Source organism: Saccostrea echinata, unplaced genomic scaffold, assembly GCF_033153115.1.
Source record: "Saccostrea echinata isolate AGI-Se365-2 ecotype Australia unplaced genomic scaffold, CSIRO_AGI_Sech_v1 ptg000028l, whole genome shotgun sequence".
Lineage (NCBI taxonomy): Eukaryota > Metazoa > Mollusca > Bivalvia > Ostreida > Ostreidae > Saccostrea > Saccostrea echinata.
The window spans coordinates 1930726-1954619 of NW_026889777.1; the positions used below are offsets into that span (position 1 = coordinate 1930726).

At 33.6% G+C, this 23894-nt stretch overlaps 1 protein-coding gene across 1 annotated transcript; it reads right to left on the reverse strand.

The window, feature by feature from the left end:
• Nucleotides 1-5167: 5167 nt before the first annotated feature.
• LOC133193620 (cation-dependent mannose-6-phosphate receptor-like) lies at nt 5168-23675 on the reverse strand. The gene is made up of 7 exons (XM_061329577.1): nt 23511-23675; nt 18708-18795; nt 18426-18553; nt 17338-17422; nt 5889-6040; nt 5461-5587; nt 5168-5256 (listed from the first exon to the last, which is right to left on the reverse strand). The coding sequence occupies exons 1-7, from the start codon at nt 23672-23674 to the stop codon at nt 5200-5202; spliced, it is 801 nt and encodes a 266-aa protein (XP_061185561.1). The 5' UTR covers nt 23675; the 3' UTR covers nt 5168-5199.
• Between the last annotated feature and the right edge of the window lie 219 nt (nt 23676-23894).

Genomic DNA, 23894 nt, shown 5'->3' on the forward strand with positions numbered 1-23894 from the left:
TGGCAGGTAGCTAAGCAATTCCGAATCATTTTAGCGATCATGATTTAATTAGTATGACAACATAAAAGATGTCAGGCATTTTGGATGTAGATCGGGAATACGATCATATTTGCTAACTGAAATCTTGCAATTACTGCAAGTAGAAAGGCAATACAAAACATTTGTGGCCATTGAACAAAGAGTGATCTTTCTAATGCGACATATGACCTCGATCTGTTTATACATATATACGGTCTCATTTGGTTCCCGGGGCAATAAAACTTAGATGAGCTCACTTTTGATTTCAATCTCACTTTTCTACTATTAGTTCCTTATGTAAAAAAAAAGACTGAGATGAAAAGAGAGCTCGTCTAAGTTTTATGGCCCCCGAGCCTGAAGGAATGGTTCCCACGTCCTACAATTCAAAACTGAGAACATATTAGAGAATAATATATATATATATATATATATATATATATATATATATATATATATATATATATATATATATATATATATATATATATATATATTTACCAGTACAAATGTGTAACATTTGAATTGAAAATTTAAAAAATGTCTGTTATGGCACTCTCTCGACTGACTGGCTAAAAATTACTCAATACTTCTTTAAACCTCCAGGAGACGATATTTTTGTTTATATAATTTCTTTTTTTTTTTATCCCTGAATTTTTCATCAACTATTATTAATATATTAATATCATAAATTTCAATAAATTTGAATATTCATGGTTAACGTTAAGAATTTCTGAAAAGAAATATGCTTACCTACATGTATCTACCGACCCACTTTTTTTTTTTTTTTTTTTTGTATCGAAAGTCGGGACAGGTCAATCAAACATTTTGTTTTCAAATATTGCCACATGGATATAAGTAAATATTTACATTTTCAAATGTCTATTTCCACGATAAAATTACAAATACGGAAATAGCTAAAAATCTTCATAAAGTCATTTTCTCATTACGTGTCTTTACGCTATGTTTAGCCTAGCTATACACTGGGTGTGCTCGCAGACTTAGATCTGATTTCTAATCATGAATTTAATTAACAGTGGATATATCATTTTTGTTATCGAATCAAAGATCAGGTAAATATGTTATTACAGAGAATAATGGTTAAGATGATGATCAAACAGCTCACGTGAGAATTTTATGCATAAAAGCCTTCAGCGTTTATGCAAATTATCACGTAGGTATTATAAGAAAACCAAAATAAATAAATTAATAATAGACAATTATTCTTTTAATAAATATATATAAAAAAAGATTTAAGGGAGCCGACTGGGGTTTTATTGTGTGAAAACTACTATAGAAAAACTCTTTAAATTTATACCATATGTACTTTACATTGACTTCAGTATACATGCCAAGTTTAGTGAAAATCTACCGTCTGGTTATTTTTTAGGGACCATCTCAAAATCAGGTATATTTACTATAGGATTATATAGGAAAATAGTATTTTTTCGCACTTCGGAGCAAATTATACAAATGCTACTATAGACATTTTGCTCAAATTATATTATTTGATGAGTAGTACTATATTGTATATTTTATGCAAGAAACACAAAATTCTACCGTCTGGTTTCCAGAGGGGGCATTTCAAAATGTCAAAATTAATTATATTTCCTGTTTTTATGGAGTACTACAAAACATGACAGATACCACAGATTTATATAAAAAATTAGAACAAAGATTGTGAGATTCTCAATTTCATATGTTTAAAATTTCAAGAGCATCTATTTTATACTTTTTATTTTATGGCATAATTAATGACCCCTCTTTAAGAACTTCGGTTATTCATAACGTCAAAACACGCTTATACGACGTCTATCTACCCATCATTTGAAAAATCGTTTAAAAAATCAGTTATTTAAAAATGTAATTATATTTTTTAACCTGAGATTTCTTAATTTTGTTAATTTTAATAAATTATGTAAAAATAGTTGCTTTAAAAGAGTAAATACGCTTTATTTACTATGCTGCGCGAAGTATTGCGCAATGAAAACCCCAGTCGACCCCCTTAAGGGTGAAGTATTCACAAAATAGCTTCAAAAAACATGCACAGAGAGAAAGAGAGAAACCTGAATTTTATCAGCAATTACATTTATCAGGCATAAGACACGATCTGTACACTCAAAGAATATATTAAATTGGTTTGCTATTTGTAATTTAAGGTAGAATCTTCAGTTTTATCAACTAGAAATCATAGGTGATTGCTTTACTTACTTTTACAACTTGTTCCTGCAAACCCCTCATGCTCCGTTTGCACATACGTTCCTCTCGAACTACATTACAGTTCACTTTATAGACATTTCAAGTAAAGGAAAAAAAACAAAACAAAACAAAACAAAAAAAAAAAAAAAAAAAAAAACCCAATAAATATGTTTTTCTATTACATGTCCGGAGATTTTTAAACAAAATGTCAAATCTACGTAGGACTCAAAATTTCTTTCTGAATTCTATTGAAGCTGGTATTTTATATCTTTTTGGAACAAAATCTCTAGATACAGTCAGTAAAACATTGATTTTGTAATTAAAAACGTACGGCTGGTAATGATAAACGAATGTACAGTCAATTATTATAATTACCCGACGTAAAGTTCATAATGATAATTACGTATATATACATTTAATATACTGAAATTGAAACGAATCACCAAAAGTTATTCTAAAAAGACTCAAGTACGAGGAAGGAAGAAGTCATAATTGTAAAGTTGCTCTAGATCAAATTTCTGTAAATTGTAATGATACTTATGACTATCATATCCAGAACTGATATTAAGTAATGATGTAATGTTTTCCATGATTATATATACACTTTCCTTGGAGTTGAATATTAATGAGATTTCACTGTATCTTATCTTGTTTCTAATGGCATCCTAAGAGTGATTTCAGGTAGAAATCAATTATCATTAACTAAGATATATAAGAAAGTGTTGCTTTCCTAGGTATTTTTGATCAGAAAGTTCGGGGTTTTTTTCCAGAGATGATTACAGATCAGCAGATTACTCGTAGAACTTAATATATAAATCCACTTTAAAAGAATGCTTCCATGGATGTTATTATCAGGACCTTAGTCAACTACAGTAATGGAGAACATTACACACAATAACGTCACTTCCCTCTCAGAATTGAAACTCTACAACTTATCATTTATTCGGATGATCGGTTTCATCGTTATTTTAGAAAATGTTTTTGCACTGACCATTCTGATTCGCTCGAGAAGTTTACATCATCACATCCGGACCTTGTCCATTTCCTTGACATGCACGGATTTCTTGGCGGGAGTTCTTGTTGTTTTACCTCTAGAAATATACAGTACATGTAACATGTATCATTGCAGGATTCACCAGTCAACGATTGTTAGTTTGGTGATGACGTCATTCTTGACCATCAGTGCGATTTCAACGAATATGAGCGCTTCGGTATTGTTTCCTATGCGATTTCACAGTTTTACCAGTACCCGATTTTACCGAATCGTTTGCATTTTGTTGTGGGTTTTAGGTTTTGGATTCGGGGTAACGAATTTTGTTGACAAAGGAAGGACTTCGGACTGCTACAAACCTATCGTGTCCAAAACTACAGCACTTAAAATTCAAACTTCAATTTTTTGTTTCTTGAATTTATGGAATGTTATTTCATATGTGTACATTTATTTTGTTCTTCGAAAAAGTTCAAGACGAATTGGACCAGTAGATACAGCAATGGAAGCCAGCGAAAAACGACAGAAAGAGTTATTCCAATAATCAATCAAACTAACTATTGTTGTTATTTTGTTCATCGTCTGCTCTGCACCGCATGTATTTTTAAATCTTCTAATTCTCTTCCTTAAAGGAAAAGCGATTGAAAATATAGAACAGTGCCGATCTATCGGGTACATCGGAAACAGTATCGTTAACCCACTCCTGTTTGTATTTCATTTCCGAGAATGTCGATCCCAAACCATTTCCTTATTCTGCTTTTTTAACAAGAACTTGGTTGCAAAAGAGATTACATGGTTACAAACGGAAATTGCGGTGTAATATGGCGTAAAAAGCAAACGAGATTGCAACTTGAATGGAGAAATACCCAGCGGAGACAATGTAAGAATTACACGTCGTTCTATAAAAAAAATTGCTTGCAAACAAAACACAATTATTAGATGTTTTACGGTTTTTTTTCCTCCAGTGGATATATATAGGGTGAAAAATAAGCCATTGTTTAATATCAGATAGATCATGTTTCTAGTCTATCTTTTGCACAAAAAAACTTCTTTGTTCTGAAAATGCACAATTACTGCATTACGAGTGCCAGTAGAGACACTGGTCTTTCTGGAGAGTGAGTTCAAATCTTTTAAAGTTTCCAGCTGCTATTTCAGGACCGAGTCTCAACTTATACATTTATGTATATGATGTATTTAAAGATGGATAATATTGTAGAATTATCTGTGATTTAAATATTAAAAGAAAAATTAAGTTAAAATTTCAGTGTCTTGAATCTGGTTTATTAATATTGGTTAAACGGAGAACATTGTATGTACAATCAAACCTCGTTACCTAGAACTTGATTGGGATGTACGAAACAAAAAACAATAGATAGATAGATAGACAGACAGACAGACAGACAGACAGATAGATAGATATTCGAGGCATCCGAGGATTTGAGATATTTATGTTAAAATACAGTAAGAAAAAGTGATTAGGATTTTCAACTCAGTATAACATACCCATGTGGCATGTATTTGCGATATCGATGGCCAAGATACGTGTGGTGATGTTGGATAATTTTTATTGTTTATAATTTCAAATAAAACATTGTTTAAAGTTAAAGAAAGACCAAGTCTTTGAGTCAATTTTTAGTGTAATGACAGGTTATTCACAGTTAATTTTTTTCATTTGTTTTTTTAATTTATTTTTTAATGTCACATTTCCTTATTTTGCACTACGCTCGGTTATTTTGGATATTTTGAATTTCCTATTTTATTATACCGTAAGAGCATTTTCATCTCGTCTAATTTCATTGACAAGTAATAATGAGGTCACAATTTCGTATTACATGTATTTTTTTTTACGTCCATGAAGGGTATAAACAATAAATGAAGAAAAAAACATTTAATCTTAAATTCTTTGAAAAATGTAAAATTTCTTTCATTGATGTAAACACATTTAATAAAGAAGTCAATCGTCTGGAACATTTGTATACTATTGTGTCCTGAGCTATTCACTTAACACTGGAATATCCTGGGCGTATTTTCTGGAATGTAAACTTGAATCCATCCTAACAAATAAAAAAAAAAACATATATAAGTACATGTATTTAGCTTTACCATGACTGGACATCCAACTCCAATTGCAAAGATGAATCAATAGTTTTAAGAAATATAAAATTTATGCAAGAATTAGTCACAGTAATAACTACTTCTCTTAAATAAAATAAAACAGAGAGAGACAGAGAGAAGTGGAGGAGAGAGAGAGAGAGAACCTTGATTAGTCCCGGAAGCGATGACCAGAAGGTAACGTTGGGAATGGCCTCTTTTCCTCGACTTTTGCGAACACCCATTGTAAAGACGGTACCTGCTACTAAATATACTACCACCAAGGCCAAAACTCTACCAAAAAAAATAGCTGATTTTGAAAAAAATAATAATAAAAAAAAAAAACATTCTGACTTAAAAGAAGCCTATGTATGTTTCAAATACATCTAGATCTTCTAAGGACCTATTGCCCCTCCCTTGTCCCAGCAAGTAAACAATTAAAATAAAGCAGGCTTGTTCTGTCAGATAAAAGAGGATATGATGATGTAAAGCATATATATATTTCATCCGCGACACTTTAGATACTTGAAAATGTAGAGAGAGAAATATGAACACCTTCAAGAATGGGAATATATCTATTAAAGAAAATGCTTACGCTATACATAAAATAGTCCCTATGCTGATGCCTGATTCATCGTCTGGTCCTGAATTATTTGGTTTAGGGTTAGGCGTTGGGCCTGTCGGGCTAGGAGGAGGTCCCCCACCACATCCATTCGGGCAAGCGCATTTAGTAGTTAATGAAAATGCCTGTCAAATAAAACAAAGTATCGATTTAAGGTCTGACAACACAATCTTCGAATATCATTTTCAGTATATCTCTTCGTAATATACCAAAAATATTTATAACTACTGTAACAGCAAAGCTAGTTGCTGGAGCAACAAGCAGGTCTTCCGTCCCATTCGGAGAAGAAAATGAAAGACCAAACCGCAAATTAGAATGTAAAAAAGAACACAGTTCAACGAATTTATTCAATCAATTGCGAGGAGATAGATGTAAAAAGAAGCAATAACTTGCTTCTACTTCGGGGTTGACGGGAAGTGCAGTTGATCGAAGAGAAATGAAGTGGGACGTTTTTAGGAAATCGTGTGTACAAAATCGGTAAAAAAAAACAATAAAAAAAGTGAAAAAGAAACCTAAGAATAACAAGAAGGTCTTCCGTAGAAGACGGAGGACCTTTTTTAAAAAAAAATAATTTATTGCATTTTCAATGTTTTTTTTTTTTTTTTTTTTTTTTTTGAAATATTGAGAGAGAGAGAGGGGGGGGGTTGAAAATAAGTCTTTCAAAGGTCTCCAGCTTTTATCAAAAGAATCTCCTTCATTATTTTTATATATATTATTGTCTTGCGATTTCTAAATTGGTTTCAAATGTCACAACAGAAATATCTACAAAACAATGTGATATCAGCAATTCAAGTCAGACCCAATTTAGGATTATATAAAAATATAATCTTCTGCAGTCTTGTAAAAATGCCTGGCTATAAATCTCAACGTTTTGTCACACGGGAACTTGTTAATGTACCAATACTTCAATAACAAATTATTGGGAAATACGAGTATATACATGTATATCATTGAGAAACGTGTCTGATGATTTAAACAGTACATTGTGAACTTTTTCTTCGCTTGCGAATGACCTTTGCGAATGTATGAAGATCAGGCAGGAAGGAAAACTTAAAACCATGAACAAGTATTTTATGATCATATCTTTAAAGCTTAAACAACTTAGGTAGAGGGAGTAGAGATCGTGAAAAAACTTTGCGGACATGTTCGAGTGACAATACCGCTAAAGAAGGTAGCTGCAGAAGAGAGTAGGTTTGCAGTAAATATATATATATTTGACATTAACTTCTTAAAGTGCCATCTGAGTGCAAACGTACTGTTACATGTAAATACATGATCACAGAAAAAATTGTTACGGAAAATACAGTTGACTTTCGATGACTCGAACTTTGATCTCTTGATGTTATTGATTCTCGGAGTCAGTCTTCGGCCCCAAATTATCTAGACAACGAACTGCCTCAGTATAACAAAAGAATTGACCTATAATTATAATATGAAAGAACAATTTTCCAGAGATGTCATACATGTATCTCAATATGATCAGATTTTTTATTAGTTATTTTTTAACCTAAAACTGATTATTTGCAATTTGAAAATTAATCTTAAACAGCATTTTCTCTTTAAAACACTGAGTTTTGGCCTACAAGTCTTTCAGACCTGCCCCTGAATAAAATTATGATAAAGTATTCGCTGATTTTTGCCTACAAAATTTCAAGGTAATAAGTGGAACCATCTTTCCGCAGCAAACTATCCACAAAACAATTTGGACATCTTCTGATGGAAAGGCAAATAATCAGATTGATCACAACACTATAGCAAGAAAATGGAGGACACTGTTATAGATACAAAGACATACAGAAGGGCAGATATTGGCTCTGACCACGACTTACTGGTTGCCAAACTTTAAGTCCGAACAAAGAAAATAGTCCGATCAAAGAAATAAAGCTGAACATCCACAACCCTTATTTCATATCGAGAAAATCAAAGATTCTAACAACAAAGAGTTTGTACACTACATCTACATAATCGTTTCCAAGCTCTATTGATGACAGCGCAGTGTTGAATAGATAAGGAAAAGTTTTTAAAAACACATATGTAAAAACCTGTGAGGAAGAACTAAGTCACCTTAAGAAAGATTATAAAATTTGCTTGTCCACAAAAACCATATCAGCAATTAAACACATGAGAAAGATTAAGAGAAACTTGGCCAAGTGAAAACTAGAGCACAGACACAAAGACTATAACAGGAATATGCAATGTTAAAAAAACAAAGCAAAAACGGATGGGAGAAAATTTATTGACCAGCTAGCCTGACAAGAAGAGGAAGCCATGGCAAGAAATGACACAAAGACAGTGTAAAACATCGCAGGTAAACTAATAGAAAAGAAAGCGAACATGGACAAACTAAATCGTGACAAAGATGGACAGACAATTAAAAGAACTCGATCAGCAACTTGAGGTGCTGGAAAGAACACTTTAACAACCTCCGGACGATCTTCAAGGAGAAGACTTAGACATTAATATCACCCCGCGACAAGAGGTGAGATCTTAAAAGCAGCGAAAAACATAAAAAAATAACGAAGCTGCAGGACCATATTCGATTCAATAAGAAGTCCTTAAAATATCTCCAGAAACAACAGCATGCATTTTGAAAGACCTACTGAGAAAAGCTGGAAGAAATACCAGAAGACTGGAGAATAGGTCTTGTTAATACCAAACCCACTATAATTTGTAACTAGGAATTTTGAACCGTTTCTTCATTCATTTTAATGTTTTTGCATGTCGTGAAACAAACAGTTACCCGGTCACAGAATGAAATGAACTGTTGCATGACTGAACTGATCCATTATGACGTCATAATTAATTTCCCGTACTTTACAGCTATAGTATTGAATTATGTAGAAAATGAAGCATTTTCATGGCATTCAATTTGAAATTATCTTTTGAAAAGAAATTTCAGTACCATATAAATATATATTCAATTAATTTTCAATCCAAAGAAGGGGTTAAGAATACGTTTTCTGAGCGTAATTTGGGAAAAAAATGTAGGCCCCTTTCACTCTGTATTGATTTTTGCCTTAAATGTCCGACTCAACGTGTAATATTCAAACCTTCAACTAATCATGAAGTTGTTTACTAATAAAACAGTATATGTATACTAGTACATCAATTTATTAGTGTATGATAATATTATCCCATTCATTTTTTTTCTGATTTTACATTATTTGGTGTGAGAATTTGACTAATATTCATGTTGTTTAGATTGGTTTCAAGAAATACTACAAACTATTGTCAATGTACATGTATTTTAAAATCATCGATTATTGTGTCTATATCATTACTTTAAGAAATTATGTAGTAGATTAGATAATAAAACACTTATTTCGTGAGAACTTGGGAAACAGTCAAACTGTTGTCCCTCGATAATGGGGAAGACCTGGGAAACTGTTGCCCTTTGTCTTTGGCCTCGGGCAACAGTTTCCCAGGTCTTCCCCATTACCTACATGTAGGGATAACAGTTTGACTGGTTCCCTCGTAGTCATGAAATAAGTTTATATTGTCAAGCTGCCCAAGAAAAGAGAAAAGAACAACTGTTAATTCTGGAGAGGAATCCGACTGCTCTCTCTACCCAGTAACGTCCTTATACACTTTTTGCTAGAAAGAATTAAAGTTGCCATTGATAGTTGTACGCGAGAAGAACAAACAGGTTTTTGATGCGGACGTTCTTGTATAGAACAAATAGCAACCCTACGTTTCATCATTGAACAATCATTAGAATGGCAGTCTCCTCTACATAAATTTTATTGACTTTAGGAAAGCTTTTGACACAATAAACCACACAACCATTTGGAGAATATAAAGAAACTATGGCATTCCATCACAAATTGTAAGGCTTAAACAGGGGCTGTATTACACAAAGTGTCCAGTCATTCATAATCTAGCACTGTCAGCACCATTTGATGTACATACCGGTGTTTTTCAGTTATGTCTCTTGTCATCTATTATCTTCTGCTCAGTTATTGACTAGATCATCCACACATCAATGACACCTCCACGTGGCATCCAGTGGACCCTAACAAAGCTGGACTTTGCAGATGATGTGGGAAAGTTATCTCATTAATTCCAACAAATCCACTAGAAAACAATCTCCTCAAGCAGTTACAAAATCAACGGGGCTAGAAATCAACAACCCTACGAATCAACACGCAACTAAGCACCCCTATTACTGGTTTATTGGAAGACAGACCAGTTGATGATGCAAACAGTGTTGTCAACAGAAAGGGGGTGACTGACGAACATATAACAGGAATAGGAAAATCAAGATCATAATTTTTTACAAAAAGACCAATGTGGACAAACCAGAACATCAGTTTAGAGACCAAATTAAGACTGTTCGAGAAAATTGTGAAACCAATTCTCTTCATGGATCAGAAACCTGGAAACAAACAAAACCGAGTGAAAACAAATGTTTGTTAACAGATGTCTACGACAGATTATGTGAATAAGGTGGCCAGAAAAAAAAAACAAATCTTGATCTTTGGAGAAGAACCAACCAGCGGTCAATAATAGATATCATCAAAGAGAGAAAATGCATCACATGTTGCTAAGTTTTAAGAATATTTTGTAGAATCATGAATATTCGTAGAATTATTGTCTTTTAAACCTTGGAGACATTTAACTATATTTGAGTTATTCGTTTTGTAGCTGATTTTGATGGTAAAACCGAAGCCTTCCCTAATGTGGAAAAGCTTGTTGTCGGTGATCATGGAGGTAAAATCGGACGAAGCTGAAACGGACACATTTTCTTGTTTAAAGAAGGATCACTTTCAGGAAAGGTATTCCATAGATGAGTTGAAGTAAGAATTCAACAAGTTAACTGGAGAGACGATCCAATCTACGATTATTATCATTGGACAGGATGAGTCATTGAACCTGGTTAGAAGAATCATGCATTTTTTTCTATTTTACATGTAAATAATGTTGGGGTACCTAAGGGTCAGTCTTTGACGGAAACTGCCTCATCTGTTTCTAGATGCAATAGAAAGCAAAACATTTCTGGTTGATGATTTTGGGTGAATCTATAGTGTATTTACTTGAGTTGGGTTTATGTAGGTCCTTGTACAAAGAAAAATGGTGAAGATAACGAACAGGGGTCAATCTAAAAAAAATTCACAAACAATACAAAGTTGTGAACAGGGCATAAAACATGGACAATAATTTACTAAATGACAGCGAAACACTACTAAACAAACAAGGAAAGTTGACGGTGGAAAAACTGAAGTCATCCCGTCCGTCATACAATCCAGTTGCAAGTTTCTCCCATCATACTTATTCAGTAAAACATTCACAACAGAGGCGGCAGATCTCACTTCATGTTCATTGGGATACATCAAGTCGATACATGAACGGAAGCAACCGTTGTCAATTCACAAGAACTCGTCGATATAACCGAATACCGAGCCAAAAGCCACAGCAAACGCCCTGCACCTCCCACGCAGATGTCCCTGAACAAATTCTGCTTCTAAGGAATACAAAAACAGGTCGGCCAAGGAAGGGACACAACCAGACAACCATTGCCCATCGGAATTCCAACATAAGAGGGAATAAGATGGATGAAGAAGCAAGAGTGTGGTGAAAGGAAGGTAACATAGAATATAATTTTAGGAAGTTTAGGAGGATTTTAAGGGAAAGAATTATGATTGGGCAGCCCCCATCCACCCATTCCAAGCATACTTTGCAATTTCTCCTGGTTGTCAAAATTTGGAGTGTTTATTTCTTCAACTGTTGTTGAGAAACTTAATAGTGAAACAATTTTGATTTAGGGTAAGGTGCGAGAATGCATCCCACCTCACTCTGCTCTTCCCCTTACAGTTGAGAGTTCAAAGCTCATGACGAGATGTTTCTGAATTCATTGGTTGTGGATACGCCTTTTCAGCTTGACACTTTAATGGAGGTCTCTAGATTAATTGGTTAGAATCGTGGCCGCTGGATGACAAGTCTAGGTATGATCATGTAAGAGTAAGTGAGAAGCCCGTCTTACTTCGGTTCTCAATTTGATGGTTGGTTTTTGAACAAAATAGAATCCCCTTTGGCTATAAGTTGAGTGCATATGAGTATCAGAAATTAGGCTATTTCGCTATAGGATATTGTCGGCGGTTGGGTGTACCTTGCCATATGTATAAAGATGATCGTATGATTTTGGAATGGCATTGAACATCTTTGTTTACATACTTTGTATCATAAGCTTTTAGCGCTTATCAGCATTTATACTGGTGTCAGTTGTTGGTGAGATGAGGATATTTTCTAGTTGTTGAGAAATGTGTTTTCATTCTGACCTAAATTCTACAGTATCTAGGTCTGTTGATTGATTCTCAGAGGTTAGTGAGAAGAAGAAGAATGGGAAGAATAGGTTCGCTAGGTTGAGAGATTTTATTTTGAGTGAAGATAGTGTAGAAATAAAACACTTCAACTGTTTGCAGAGAAATGCAATTCTTTTATTTTGGTCGTTCCTGCTTCCAGACTTTATTAGAGAGGGGGAGGGGGGTTAATACGGACTACAGAAAATAATTTCAAGAGGGATACAGGCATTAGGAGAGGAGGTTGAATTTAAGAAATCTTTAGGGTTTTGATTCTCGGAGACGTGAGAAGCACTTATAGATCAGATTGGCAACAGATTAATTAGGTTATAAGTGGGGAACTTTGGTTCTTGGTCAAAAAAAGTCATTTGGAGATGATCTTGAGTGTAGATACATGTAACCTTTGATACCTTTAATATGGTCAGGTAGTAAATCACATCGATGCGTATACGTACACGTTGTAGATGATAAGGCTCCAGTACATATTTTGGAGAAGGGTGGTAAGGATGTAAAACTTTACAAAATTTTGAAGAACATTTTTATTTTTACAGAACAAAAAAAATGTGTAATTTGAGTCATTCCGTCAGGAGATAATCCTGTAAATTGGACTTCTAGGTCTTTTATCATTTCAGGATTGTCAGTTATCTTGGGTCAAGTAAGATTCAGTCGACGTAAGTCCCTCAACCAGTAGACTTGATCACCTATGTTGAATGACAGAGAGAAGTTAAGACAGATGAGAAGTTAAAGTGACAGTACGGCGCATCTCATAAAAAAACTGACTTGATAAAATTTTCCGACAAGATTTGGAATTTTTTTGCAACTCATAAATGTATAAACTTTCAGAAAATTACAACTTTCATAATGAAATTATTTTGATTATTTCATTAAAATTAATAATTATTTATGGGACGTAAATATATACATCGCAACGTGTTCGGGCTTCCACCTTCCATGCTATGCACGCATGCGTAGTTTTCATAAACAAAACAGCATGGTAAGAGAAGGAAGTCCTTAGAGCCCGCTACATTGACAAAGTCGACCAAAAAGCAAAAGAAACTGAAAATAAAGCTTGAAAAGGCAACTTTCCTGACTAAAATTTAGTTTGGGGATTAATATACTTGTTGGATGAGGAAGAAACAGCAACTCGGCGACACTCACGCAGGGCTCACGAAGGTTCTATTCGACAGGTTTGTTGATACTTGTTTTTCCATCTCTTTGAAATAAAAAATCAGTGTAAACTCAACATAAAAATACATTGTTGCCATTTTAAGTGCTATTTTTTTTAACTGTGCAGAAAAATATTTTGTTTGACATTTGCCGCGATAACGTATGATTTGGTGGTTTTTCCTTTCTCGGACCCCAATACACCAAACGTCAACATTAAAAGTTGTACTTTTAATTATGTTAAATTCGTCAGAACGCAGACTTACATCTCTACGATTATTATTTTATATTATTTTATCAGAAAGTTATGATAATTTGCTTTTGAGAATTGCTTTCACCTCATATTCATTATAATTTGTAAACACTACAGTGCAGGCACGTGCCGTTTTAGAATTCACGTGGTACAAAAAAAACAGATCTAAGGTTGCTCCAGTTCGTACGCTCCTTGATTTTCCGGCAGATTCTAATTACGTTAATTTTGTTTGAAGAGAGAATATTTATGTTTCTCAAACTGCTAACATCAACTTTATAATTATCTTATTAGTCCCCTACCGGTGAAACCGGAGGGGACTATAGGTTTCCTCTGAGTCTGTCCGTCCGTCTGTCTGTCCGTCTGTCTGTCTCTCTGTCTGTCCGTCTGTCTGTCTGTCTGTCTGTCCCTCTGTCTGTCTGTCAGTCTGTCCCACTTGGTTTTCCGCACTTTTTTTCCTAAACGCTTGCAGATATTGAGCTGATTTTTGGTATGTGAGTGTATCTTGATGAGTTACAGATCAAGTTTGCATTTTGTTCCGCTTCATTGATTTTTGACGGAATTACGACCTTTTCAATTTTTAGGGGTTTTCCGCAATTTTCTTCTAAACGCTTTCAGATATTGAGCTGTTCTTTGGTATGTGACTTTACCTTGATTAGTTATAGATCAAGTTTGCATTTCGTCCCGCTTCATTGATTTTTGACGGAATTTTGGCATTTTCAATTTTTAGCGGGAACCAGATTACACTTGCCGGTAGGGGACTAGTATTGCTAATGCAATACTCTCAGAATGCTTGTTTCTTAATGGCATATTGGGTAAATTTGAATGAAAAAGCACACGTTTTGCAGCCATACTGTCGCTTTAAGTATTTCATGCTAGGTTCATCACTCTTGTCAAGTGGTGTAAATGCATTTTCTCAGGATGAGTCATTAGAGGATAATCCTAATGTTTTACCTCCAAATTGCTTGATATTCTGTGTTATTGAAATTTCTTGAGGGTCCAAAGGTAAAAAAAAATGCACGGTTGTGGTTTCTGAGATTTTTTTCACTCCGGTATGGGTGTCGCCCGCGTGGCGCACTGGTTAGAGCGTTCACTCAAGAGTCGCGGAGTAAGGAGTTGATCCTTACGTCGCAGGTTCGAATTCCACTGTGGGACGTGGAGACTGCTCCTTCGAATGAGACCGTATAAACCGAGGTACCGTGTCGCAGTAGGTGCTGGCACGAAAAAGATCCCTCACTGCTCAATGGCCCTGAGTGCCGAGTATAGGTCAAAATTTGTAGCTCTCCACCGGCAAGTGGTGGCGTCTCCATATGAGTGAAAAAACTCTCTCGAGGTACGTTAAATAATAAGCAAACAAACAAAACAAGCAATCCGGTTTGGAGGTCGCTATTTTTTGGACGTATGTACAATCATTTACCGTTCCTTGGGATAAGGAAGAAAAAGATGTTTCGAAAATACTAATGTCCAAATTAGTGTATCTCACTTCCATTCTCAATGGCCGTGTAGTGTAGGGCGGCGCCGCAGAATTCCATAGGCATCGAAAGCATTTTTTCTTGCCTTTCTTGCCAAAGTGACCGAATGGCCGAGCGATCTAGCGAGCTGGTCCTGTACAGCTTTTCAACCCCGGATTCGGGCGGAAGTGAGTATCCTTATAAAGTGAATTTTTCCGTTATATATTATACGAACATTAATTTATTTTGAAAAAATAATGCAGACCGTGAAGAAAACAGTCACATCGTTGAGTACAATGTGTCTATCTTGAATGAGAATCAATAACAGTTACCCTATCAAACTAAATTTAAATAAAACCAGTGAATTAAAATTAAATTCTGCAATCATTTCAGATCGTTCAGGACGTGCACCAAGAGACAACGGGTGCGTATTACTCCGGAAATTACTCCTGAAGTTTTATGCTATAATTGTTTAATTAAGGGTCAATTTGGAGGTGATTTAAAAGAAATAGATCTATATTTTCTCTCAAAAATAAAAGTCGATTAAATGAACAGAACACATCAAAAATGGACCATTTAAATCATCTACATGTTCTCTTTATGAAGAAAATTACCCTGTTTACAGACTAATTAATCAATAGTCACTCTATGTCCGATTACAAATATTAAGATAAAGAGCTTCATCATGATTTTATATCATATAAAAAATCATTCTCAAAGTCCAACTATTGCAAAAAGGTCATGGCAAATGTGCAGTGTTCTTGGATTGTACAGAAAAGTCTTTTTTAGTACATTCAATTAAGCTTTTTAATATGAGCCAAGCCTTTGATCAAAAAAAAAAAAAAAAAAAAAAAAAAAATTAACAGTAACAGTTCAATCAATATTTAGTCATACATTTTTAGATTTGAAGTTGGAATTTATTCAAAATATCTGAAAACATGTTCTGATCATTTCGGAGGATTTATGAATTTGGAATAGTGCCGCAATTCATGATGTCAAAATACATAGAAAAGCAAAGCAAAGCAAACCAAAAAACACACACACACACACACACACACACACACACACACACACATTAATTAGCTTAATTCATGAATACATAAAACAATATCTGTTAAAATTGAACAATTATATAAAACTTTTTTTTTTCAGAATCTTACAGAGACAAATACGGTATGGTTCTTGGTGAACCTTGCTCTTGTTCATAATGTTCATGGATGCAATAAAATTGGACGTTTCAGAGGTAGGCCTACAGAAGATTATTTTACCCCTTCACTGATTTTGACTGGTTGCATAAAAAAGAAGATGGACGAACAAGGCGAGCAAATGGCCTATTGTGCTACAAATCAGGAAGTCAAATATTAAATCTCAATTATGACAAAATTTTCTTTGATATTTCATTGAACATTAACGTATAGTTCATGTAATATTTCTACAATTGGCAACAATCTTATAAAGATTGAAATTATTTGTCTAGCACAAACATCAAAGTGGTCAGATAGTATCATTTCATCATACTATAGCACAATTTTTTCTTTGCGAGTGGGTCTTCGCTCCATTTTTTAAAAAAGTTTATACTCAAAAATATACAATTGTTAGGTAACAAAAACATTGAGCAAAGACCACTTTATCTTTATACGCACTTTCATAACACAACATTCGACATCTTTCCGAGAAGTATTTGAAGTCCATATAATCAAGGGTCATATCATAAACATGATTTAACTGCTATCAGTTGTTATGAGCTGTATATCGTAGTGGTTAGTCTCGAAGAAAAAAAAAATATACTCAGGATTTTTATTGCTTGGGTTCGAACCCCAAGAATACCACACTTTTTTTAAAATCATAGAATGATTTTTTTTTTTCAAAAGAATTTTCCGCAGAAAAGTTTTGTTTGTCATAAATCCATTCCTTTCAATAATAAGAACTTTACTCTCAATTCTAAATTCACAAGTTGAGTATGACTTATTCATTTGAAGCGATAGGCATTTTACACACCTTAATTGTTCGCTTATCTCCTTTGATATGAAAAATACAAAAGGAAATGTAAAATATTACTGTGGATATTGACAAGATTCTACATGTAGCTGGTCGTCTGATCACTGCCTTTCCCTCGTTTTTTCCCCATGACACATGACATGATTATACTTTTATATACAGTGTACATACAGTGTTCATATATAGTGTAATATATGTAAAATTTATGTACTGAGAAATGACCGCTTTATTAGTTGGTCATGGTTATATAGATATAAACTTACATAGTTTAAACTGCCGACTTCACCTGCTGGTGCGAAATACGCGGGTTGTCCTGATTGGTCACATATCAAGGTCACGTCCACATTTCTGTTAAAAAAAATCATATCAAGTTTTTAAAACAAAGCATAGTGAGGGTTGATTTTTCCAAAATGTCTAAGACAATTTGTAATTTTTGTTTACTTTATTTAAAGATATACATGTAAGTGATTACTACTAGAAACACATTGATTATTGCGGGCGATACCAGTTACTACTAGCCTTATACTATTGTAACATCTGATTGTATAAATTGTAAGTTTAGTTTTCCTAGTATCGATCGGTACCACTACAGGTATATGTGGACGGTATAATTTTTTTTCTGATTTGTAGCAGTATTTACTATCTCAATGATCAGGCCCGTTGTACGCGAAGGGGGGGGGGCACTTTTCTGAGAATAGGCTTTTGCTCAGTGAAGTTTTACTATGTAAATTTTGATTTGGATGCCCCCTCCTCCCACTTTTTGTTGTGGTCATACAGTACAATGAATACAGGATAATTCTAGTATTTTAGTATTTGAAAGAAAAAATGTACCTAGAAGTTAGTGGAACACCCCCCTTCTTTTTGCTTGTCAGCTTTTTTTTTCTAGGAAGCACCCCCCCCCTCCCCATTTTAAAGTGAACGTTGCTACGGGTCTGATGATAAAATTCTATGATGACATATCAGTTATAATTCTGTAGTAATTACATTTTACTACTACATTATGTATCTGATTACTGCATAACTGTAGCTCTCCGATGTTCGACAGAACTTTACGAAATTGACCAGTTTAAAGCGCAATGCGGGTAAACGAAATTTACAGCATGGAAGCCTGCACAAGATATGTCAAAAAAGTAACAAAGGTTATAACAAAACATTTATTGGCTGGTTTCGAGGGCAAAATGCGTTTTGCTGACCCCTCGAACCAAACTGATTGCCTTCGGCCTAACGGCCTCAGGCAAAGAGTTTGCTTCTTAGGTCCGACAAAACGCATGTTGCCCTCAACGCAGTCAAATAAATGTACAGTACTGACAGTCAATATATACAATGTATGTAGCAACAGTATGAAGTGCACCTTGTGAGTCCGGTTGAATCTGTGGAGGAATATAGAAAATGGACATTGGTTCCATCAAAACTATAAGATGTGCTGGTGGCATCCCCGAGCTGATACTGGGCAGACTGGTCCCCACTTATTTGACATGCCTTTGAAAAATTTCACATATATGTATATCATTTATAGCAATTACTACATCATGCAGATCTCAAGATGAACATAATATGATAATTATACTTGTTCTTTTTATACTGTTTATATAAGAATGAGAAAGGAAATCGGGTATATTTTAGGTTGACTTACAGCAGCGTTTATACAGGAACCTTCGATGAATGAGTAGCATGGATTATATGAATAGAAATAGCCATCGGAGGCAAAACTGTCCGCGAACCTGAAAAACAAAGCAATGTTAGAAAAACAGCATAAGCATCGGAAGCAAAATGAAAGAGGGGGGGGGGAAATTGAAAAAAAAAATCAAACCTGACTTGACAAGCAAAAACAAAAAGGGGGGGGGGGGGATTAAACATTTTCCAAACCCGAAAACCCTATTTCGTGGGGGGGGGGGGGGGGTGCGATCGAACCTCTTTCAGTACCATTTTTTTTTCAAACGCTACCACTGACCTTCCTTTGATTACAATGCAATGTGCCTGTTGAAGGGGGTGGGGGGGGGGGGCTAAACCTACACCCCAGTGCTCAATGCCTATATTATGTCTATCTTTGCAAAAGAAGTGGGGGGGGGGGATAAGGCTTCCCCGGTTCCGACGCCTATGAACAGAAAGAGGAAGGGATGGGGATAGGGGTTACACCATGTCTGATATATATATATATATATATATATATATATATATATATATATATATATATATATATATATATATATATATATCGTTCTCTTTTTATTACATGTACTTTAATCGGTAGGAGCAAATATATATAAAATTTAGAACATTGTCATATTCTTAATTTTGTACTACTCCCACACGTAAAGATTAATCTAATTAAGAACATGACAAATATATCGTAATAATAGAATGTTGAAGAGGAATTCTAAATCGCTAGATGTACATGCATTTTCACGGTGATTAACATACATGTATTTATATTGTCTCTTCAATAACTCTATGTAAAATAAATTTTGTTATAAAGACAGAGTCCGTGACCAGAACCTCGGGCTTAAATCTATACTGGTTACACCATTCCCAGCTGCTGGGTATTCCAAATATACATGTACATTTAGATTTATCTTTTTATTATTTATCTACTTATTTATTTTTGTTCGAAGAAAACTGGGTATCTCCTCCATTTCCAATTAATTTATATATTCGGTACTTATTTTTAGGTTAGGACATTTGATTATAATATATTCTTGATATAAAGATAAGTTTATTTCTAATTTTGGGCCCAGAGGGCATACTAGCAAAGACGGTTTATAAAGAAAGAAAGTTCTAAAAAGACTGTAACATTAACTATAAACTATACACCCAGGTAGCACAAAACATTTTCAAAACATTTTATTGCAGTTATCAAAACATTTCAGAGTAAACATTTTTAAAATGTTTTAAAAACATTTTTCTTTCCCATTGTAACATTTTAAAAACATTTTTAAAATGTTTTCAAAAATGGTAAAGTAAAATCTTTAAGGAACATTTTTAAAAAATGTTTTTGAAACTTTTTAAAAATGATTCCAAAGGTATGTCTTGTTTGAATATATTAAACAGTTTCATATTAAGTTATAAAAATGTTTTTAAAACATGAAATAAAACATTCTATATATATGAAACATAGACGGTAATGTTACGTTTCTAAAACATTTCGAAGGAACGTTGTCAAAATGTTTTTAAAACATTCTTAATATTGCTTATAGTTTAATGTTTAAATGTTTTCAGTGTTGGTCGTGAAAATGTTTTTAAAACATTGAATAAAACGTTTTCTCCTCCTACAACTGAAACATTATAATTCATGCAACATTCTATAGTTCTAAACATTTTCAAAACGTTTTTAAAACATTTATATCATTGTTAATATTAATGCATTGTTTATTTTCAAAGTATGTTGTAAAAATGTTTTTAGAACATTGACTATAACGTTTATCCTTTTAAAGACTAAAACATTTTATTTAGCATTGATGCAATATTTTGTAATGTTTTAAAAATTTTCAATCTTTCCCGAGAAAGTTTCTGAAAAAATATATAGAATATCCAGAGAGGATTGAGATTTAATGAAGAATTGTTTTAAAAATGTTCCGAAAACATTATCCCTATATTTTTCTTTCTTTTTTTTTTCAAAAATTCTTATTGAGTTGTCAGACATGTTATCAATACAAAGTTCACTGAATTAACTAAAGATACTTAATTTAAAAAAAGAAAACAAAATAATATTAAGCAAACTGTTTACAATGATTAAGACAGCCTAATTTTTAACGATCTCGTTTGTTTGCATCATATTTCCTAAACGCCAAGGAAGCAGATTAGGAGTGGCCTCACTGGTCAGTTTCAGTGTCATGATAACCTTGTTATGCAATTCTCCTGCTGGGCAGCGCGTGAGAGTGTTTAGTGGATTGCAGCCTATCTAGGCCAAACTTTGAATTCTGGTAAACAGGGTGTGCGCGTTTTCTTGTTGCTGATTTTCAAACAAGATTTTTGCATCATATAAGCCAGAGGAATTAGCGCTGGATTATTAACACCTGCCTTGTGAGTATAATGTCATCAGAGATTTCAAAAGATAATTTTTAGAAGTGACTTTTCTGTTACCATGGTTACCAGTGCATCATTGTACTTTTGTATGCATATTATGTGTAGCAAAAACAAAGCTACTATGCATTTTAATTGAATACTTTAGGCAACAACAAATATACCTCCTTGTCTTATGTTGATCACAATTCAATATATCTTAATATTGAAACATGAAATCATGTCGCAGTTAGATGACAGTTCCATCAACACAGACTTGAATTTCATTCAAATTGCCACATTTGAAAGAACCGCCACTAGCTGATAAAGGCAGTTTTTTGGTACGTAAATATCATTGCTCTTTAATATATTATTGTGTTTTAGTTATGAACATGCAGCAACTCAAATTCCTTTTCATTAATGTAAATGGGAAAATTTCATGTGATTTTAAGATTTAAAAAATGTTCATGTATATTTTCATCATTTAAAGATCTGATGTAGACGGGTGACTTAAACACTGTTGTCTCCTGCTTTACAGAAAAGAGCTTCTTGATCAACTCTTTCCGAGGACAGCATTCTTGTGAACTTTATCAATGTGTGCGATTACATTTACATGTATATATTTAATAGATCCGCCGCTCGATCTGTGGAACCTACCCAAGTAGATGTAGATCTATACATGCTTTTTGCGGGATTGTAAATGATAACACTGATCTAGACCTGTTTATTCTTTTTCGTGGGAAGGATTTATGTGATTCTGTTGTTTTTAAATTCAGAGAATGGATTTTTTCCCTTTAAAAATACCTGTTGGGTTAAAACAGAATAACTCAGAACTTGTACCGGAATTTTTTTCATATTAAAATTTGTAAAAAGTGAATTCATTCAGTTGTGATTAATTCTTTGGGAGTTATAATTAATATGAAATGTATGAAAAGACCTTTTAAAGTCAAAATGATGTTGATATCATTTAATGAAAACGTAAAGTGACATTTCAGGAAAGAAATGTCATTTGGGTAAAATGTTTTTAAAAAGTTTTAAAAACCATACAGAATCACGTGAATAAAACATTTTCGAAAATGTTTTAGTAGCATTTAAGGAAAATGTTCTGATAACATTTGCTGAAATATTTTGCTAAAATGTTTGCTGAAACATTTTGCTAAAATGTTTTAAAAACGTTTTAAAAAAAACATACAAAATCACGTGATTAAAACATTTTTTAAAAAAGATTTCGCAACATTTTAATAAAATGTTCCAAGAACATTTGCTGAAACATTGTGCTAAAATGTTTTAAAAACATTCAAAAAACCATACAAAATCACGTGGTTATAACATTTTTGAAAATGTTTTTATGACATCACCTCTTTTTCTGAAAGTTTTTACTAGATATTCACTCAATGTGATAATTACTAGTTTGTCTTCGTTAATTATCAACCAAATATATTTATCCTTATTTGTTAAATAGAAAAAGTTCTTGTTGAGCTTGGATATATCATTAAAAACAAATGTTTCTCTTCTTTGGAATGAACAATCAGTAAAGAAAATGTAATATATTTTCTTTACAATTTGTTACATAAATCATATTTTTTTTTTTAATTTCTCGAGGAATTTTCTGACTAGTATTATTTTTTACCAATTCATATCTTCCTCTTTCAACTCTTATGTCATGTGCATTTATTATGAATCTACACGGAGTTTTTCTTAATTCTAGAAACTTTATGAACATGTACTTTTCCAAAGATCATGATGCATCTTTCAGTTAAGAGAAAAGTTAACTCAACATGTTGAATCAGTTGTTCCTAAAAACAATCTGGGCCCATATTCAACATTTCATTATACATGTAACAGCTGCTCTTGACCTCTACGATTGTTAATGAACCATATTTACATCATGGACTGTACATAGCCTACAACAGTTTGGTCTTGTGCATGTTCAAAGTTGTGACGGAATTTTCAGAATTTCAATCTCTTTTATATGGATATTACCAACATGAAACATACACTGTACTAAGGGTTTCATCCAAATAAGGGTTGCAAGGATATAGCGCGAACTAGCACTTCTAATGACAAACAGACAGACAGACAACCGCAATGTTCATATATGTATCGTCGTACGCATACAATTACGACACTAGCTGTCTGATGGTAGATAGCATGTATAGTGTATGTAATATGAATACTAGTAGTCAGCAGTTTCGATCGTCCGAACACCTGTCGAAAGTTCAAAGGGTGCGGGGTTGGAGTCGACACCTGGTCTGATCGTTCAATTTTCTTCCATTTAGTTACTATTACACACACATACCCGGCGTACCGGTACCCACTCTATATAAGTTTAATCTCTACTTACATATATATATATATATATGTATCACACGCTTCATCATTTTAAGAATGCATAGGTGGAATAAAGGGTGTGGGCGATACATATACAAATACTTACGCCGGGGTTTGGTCTTGATTGCCTAAAGACGACAAATCTATGAGGCTCCCGTCATCCATAGTACACGAACACTGATCACGATACGTACAGGATTGTCCAAAAGTTACAGCAACATGGGACGATACCAAAATTACGAAAGTGGACAGCAGTTTTAATAATTCCATATTTTTAAAGTTAAGTAACTAAAATCACTTATTCCTTGTTGTAATTAAGATATTAGTAATTGAACTATATATCAGATACTCATAATGTGATTATCATGGGTACAGCGTCACGTGAATTGTATATCCAGGTAGGAAAATATTTTGTTATCTGGCATTTTATCAATTGACCATGAATTAAATTGTAAATATATACGAATAAGTAGTTACTCGAACTTTTTGT

What these genes read in the sequence shown, in the direction of transcription:
- LOC133193620 (XM_061329577.1), bottom strand. Translation starts at nt 23,674, where the DNA reads ATGGAATTATTAAAACTGCTGTCCACTTTCGTAATTTTGGTATCGTCC. An exon ending in GATTCAACCGGACTCACAAG is followed by an intron (nt 17,423 to 18,425) that starts GTGCACTTCATA and finishes TTTTTTTAACAG; the next exon opens with AAATGTGGACGTGACCTTGA. An exon ending in AAGTCGGCAGTTTAAACTAT is followed by an intron (nt 6,041 to 17,337) that starts GTAAGTTTATAT and finishes TTTATTTGACAG; the next exon opens with GCATTTTCATTAACTACTAA.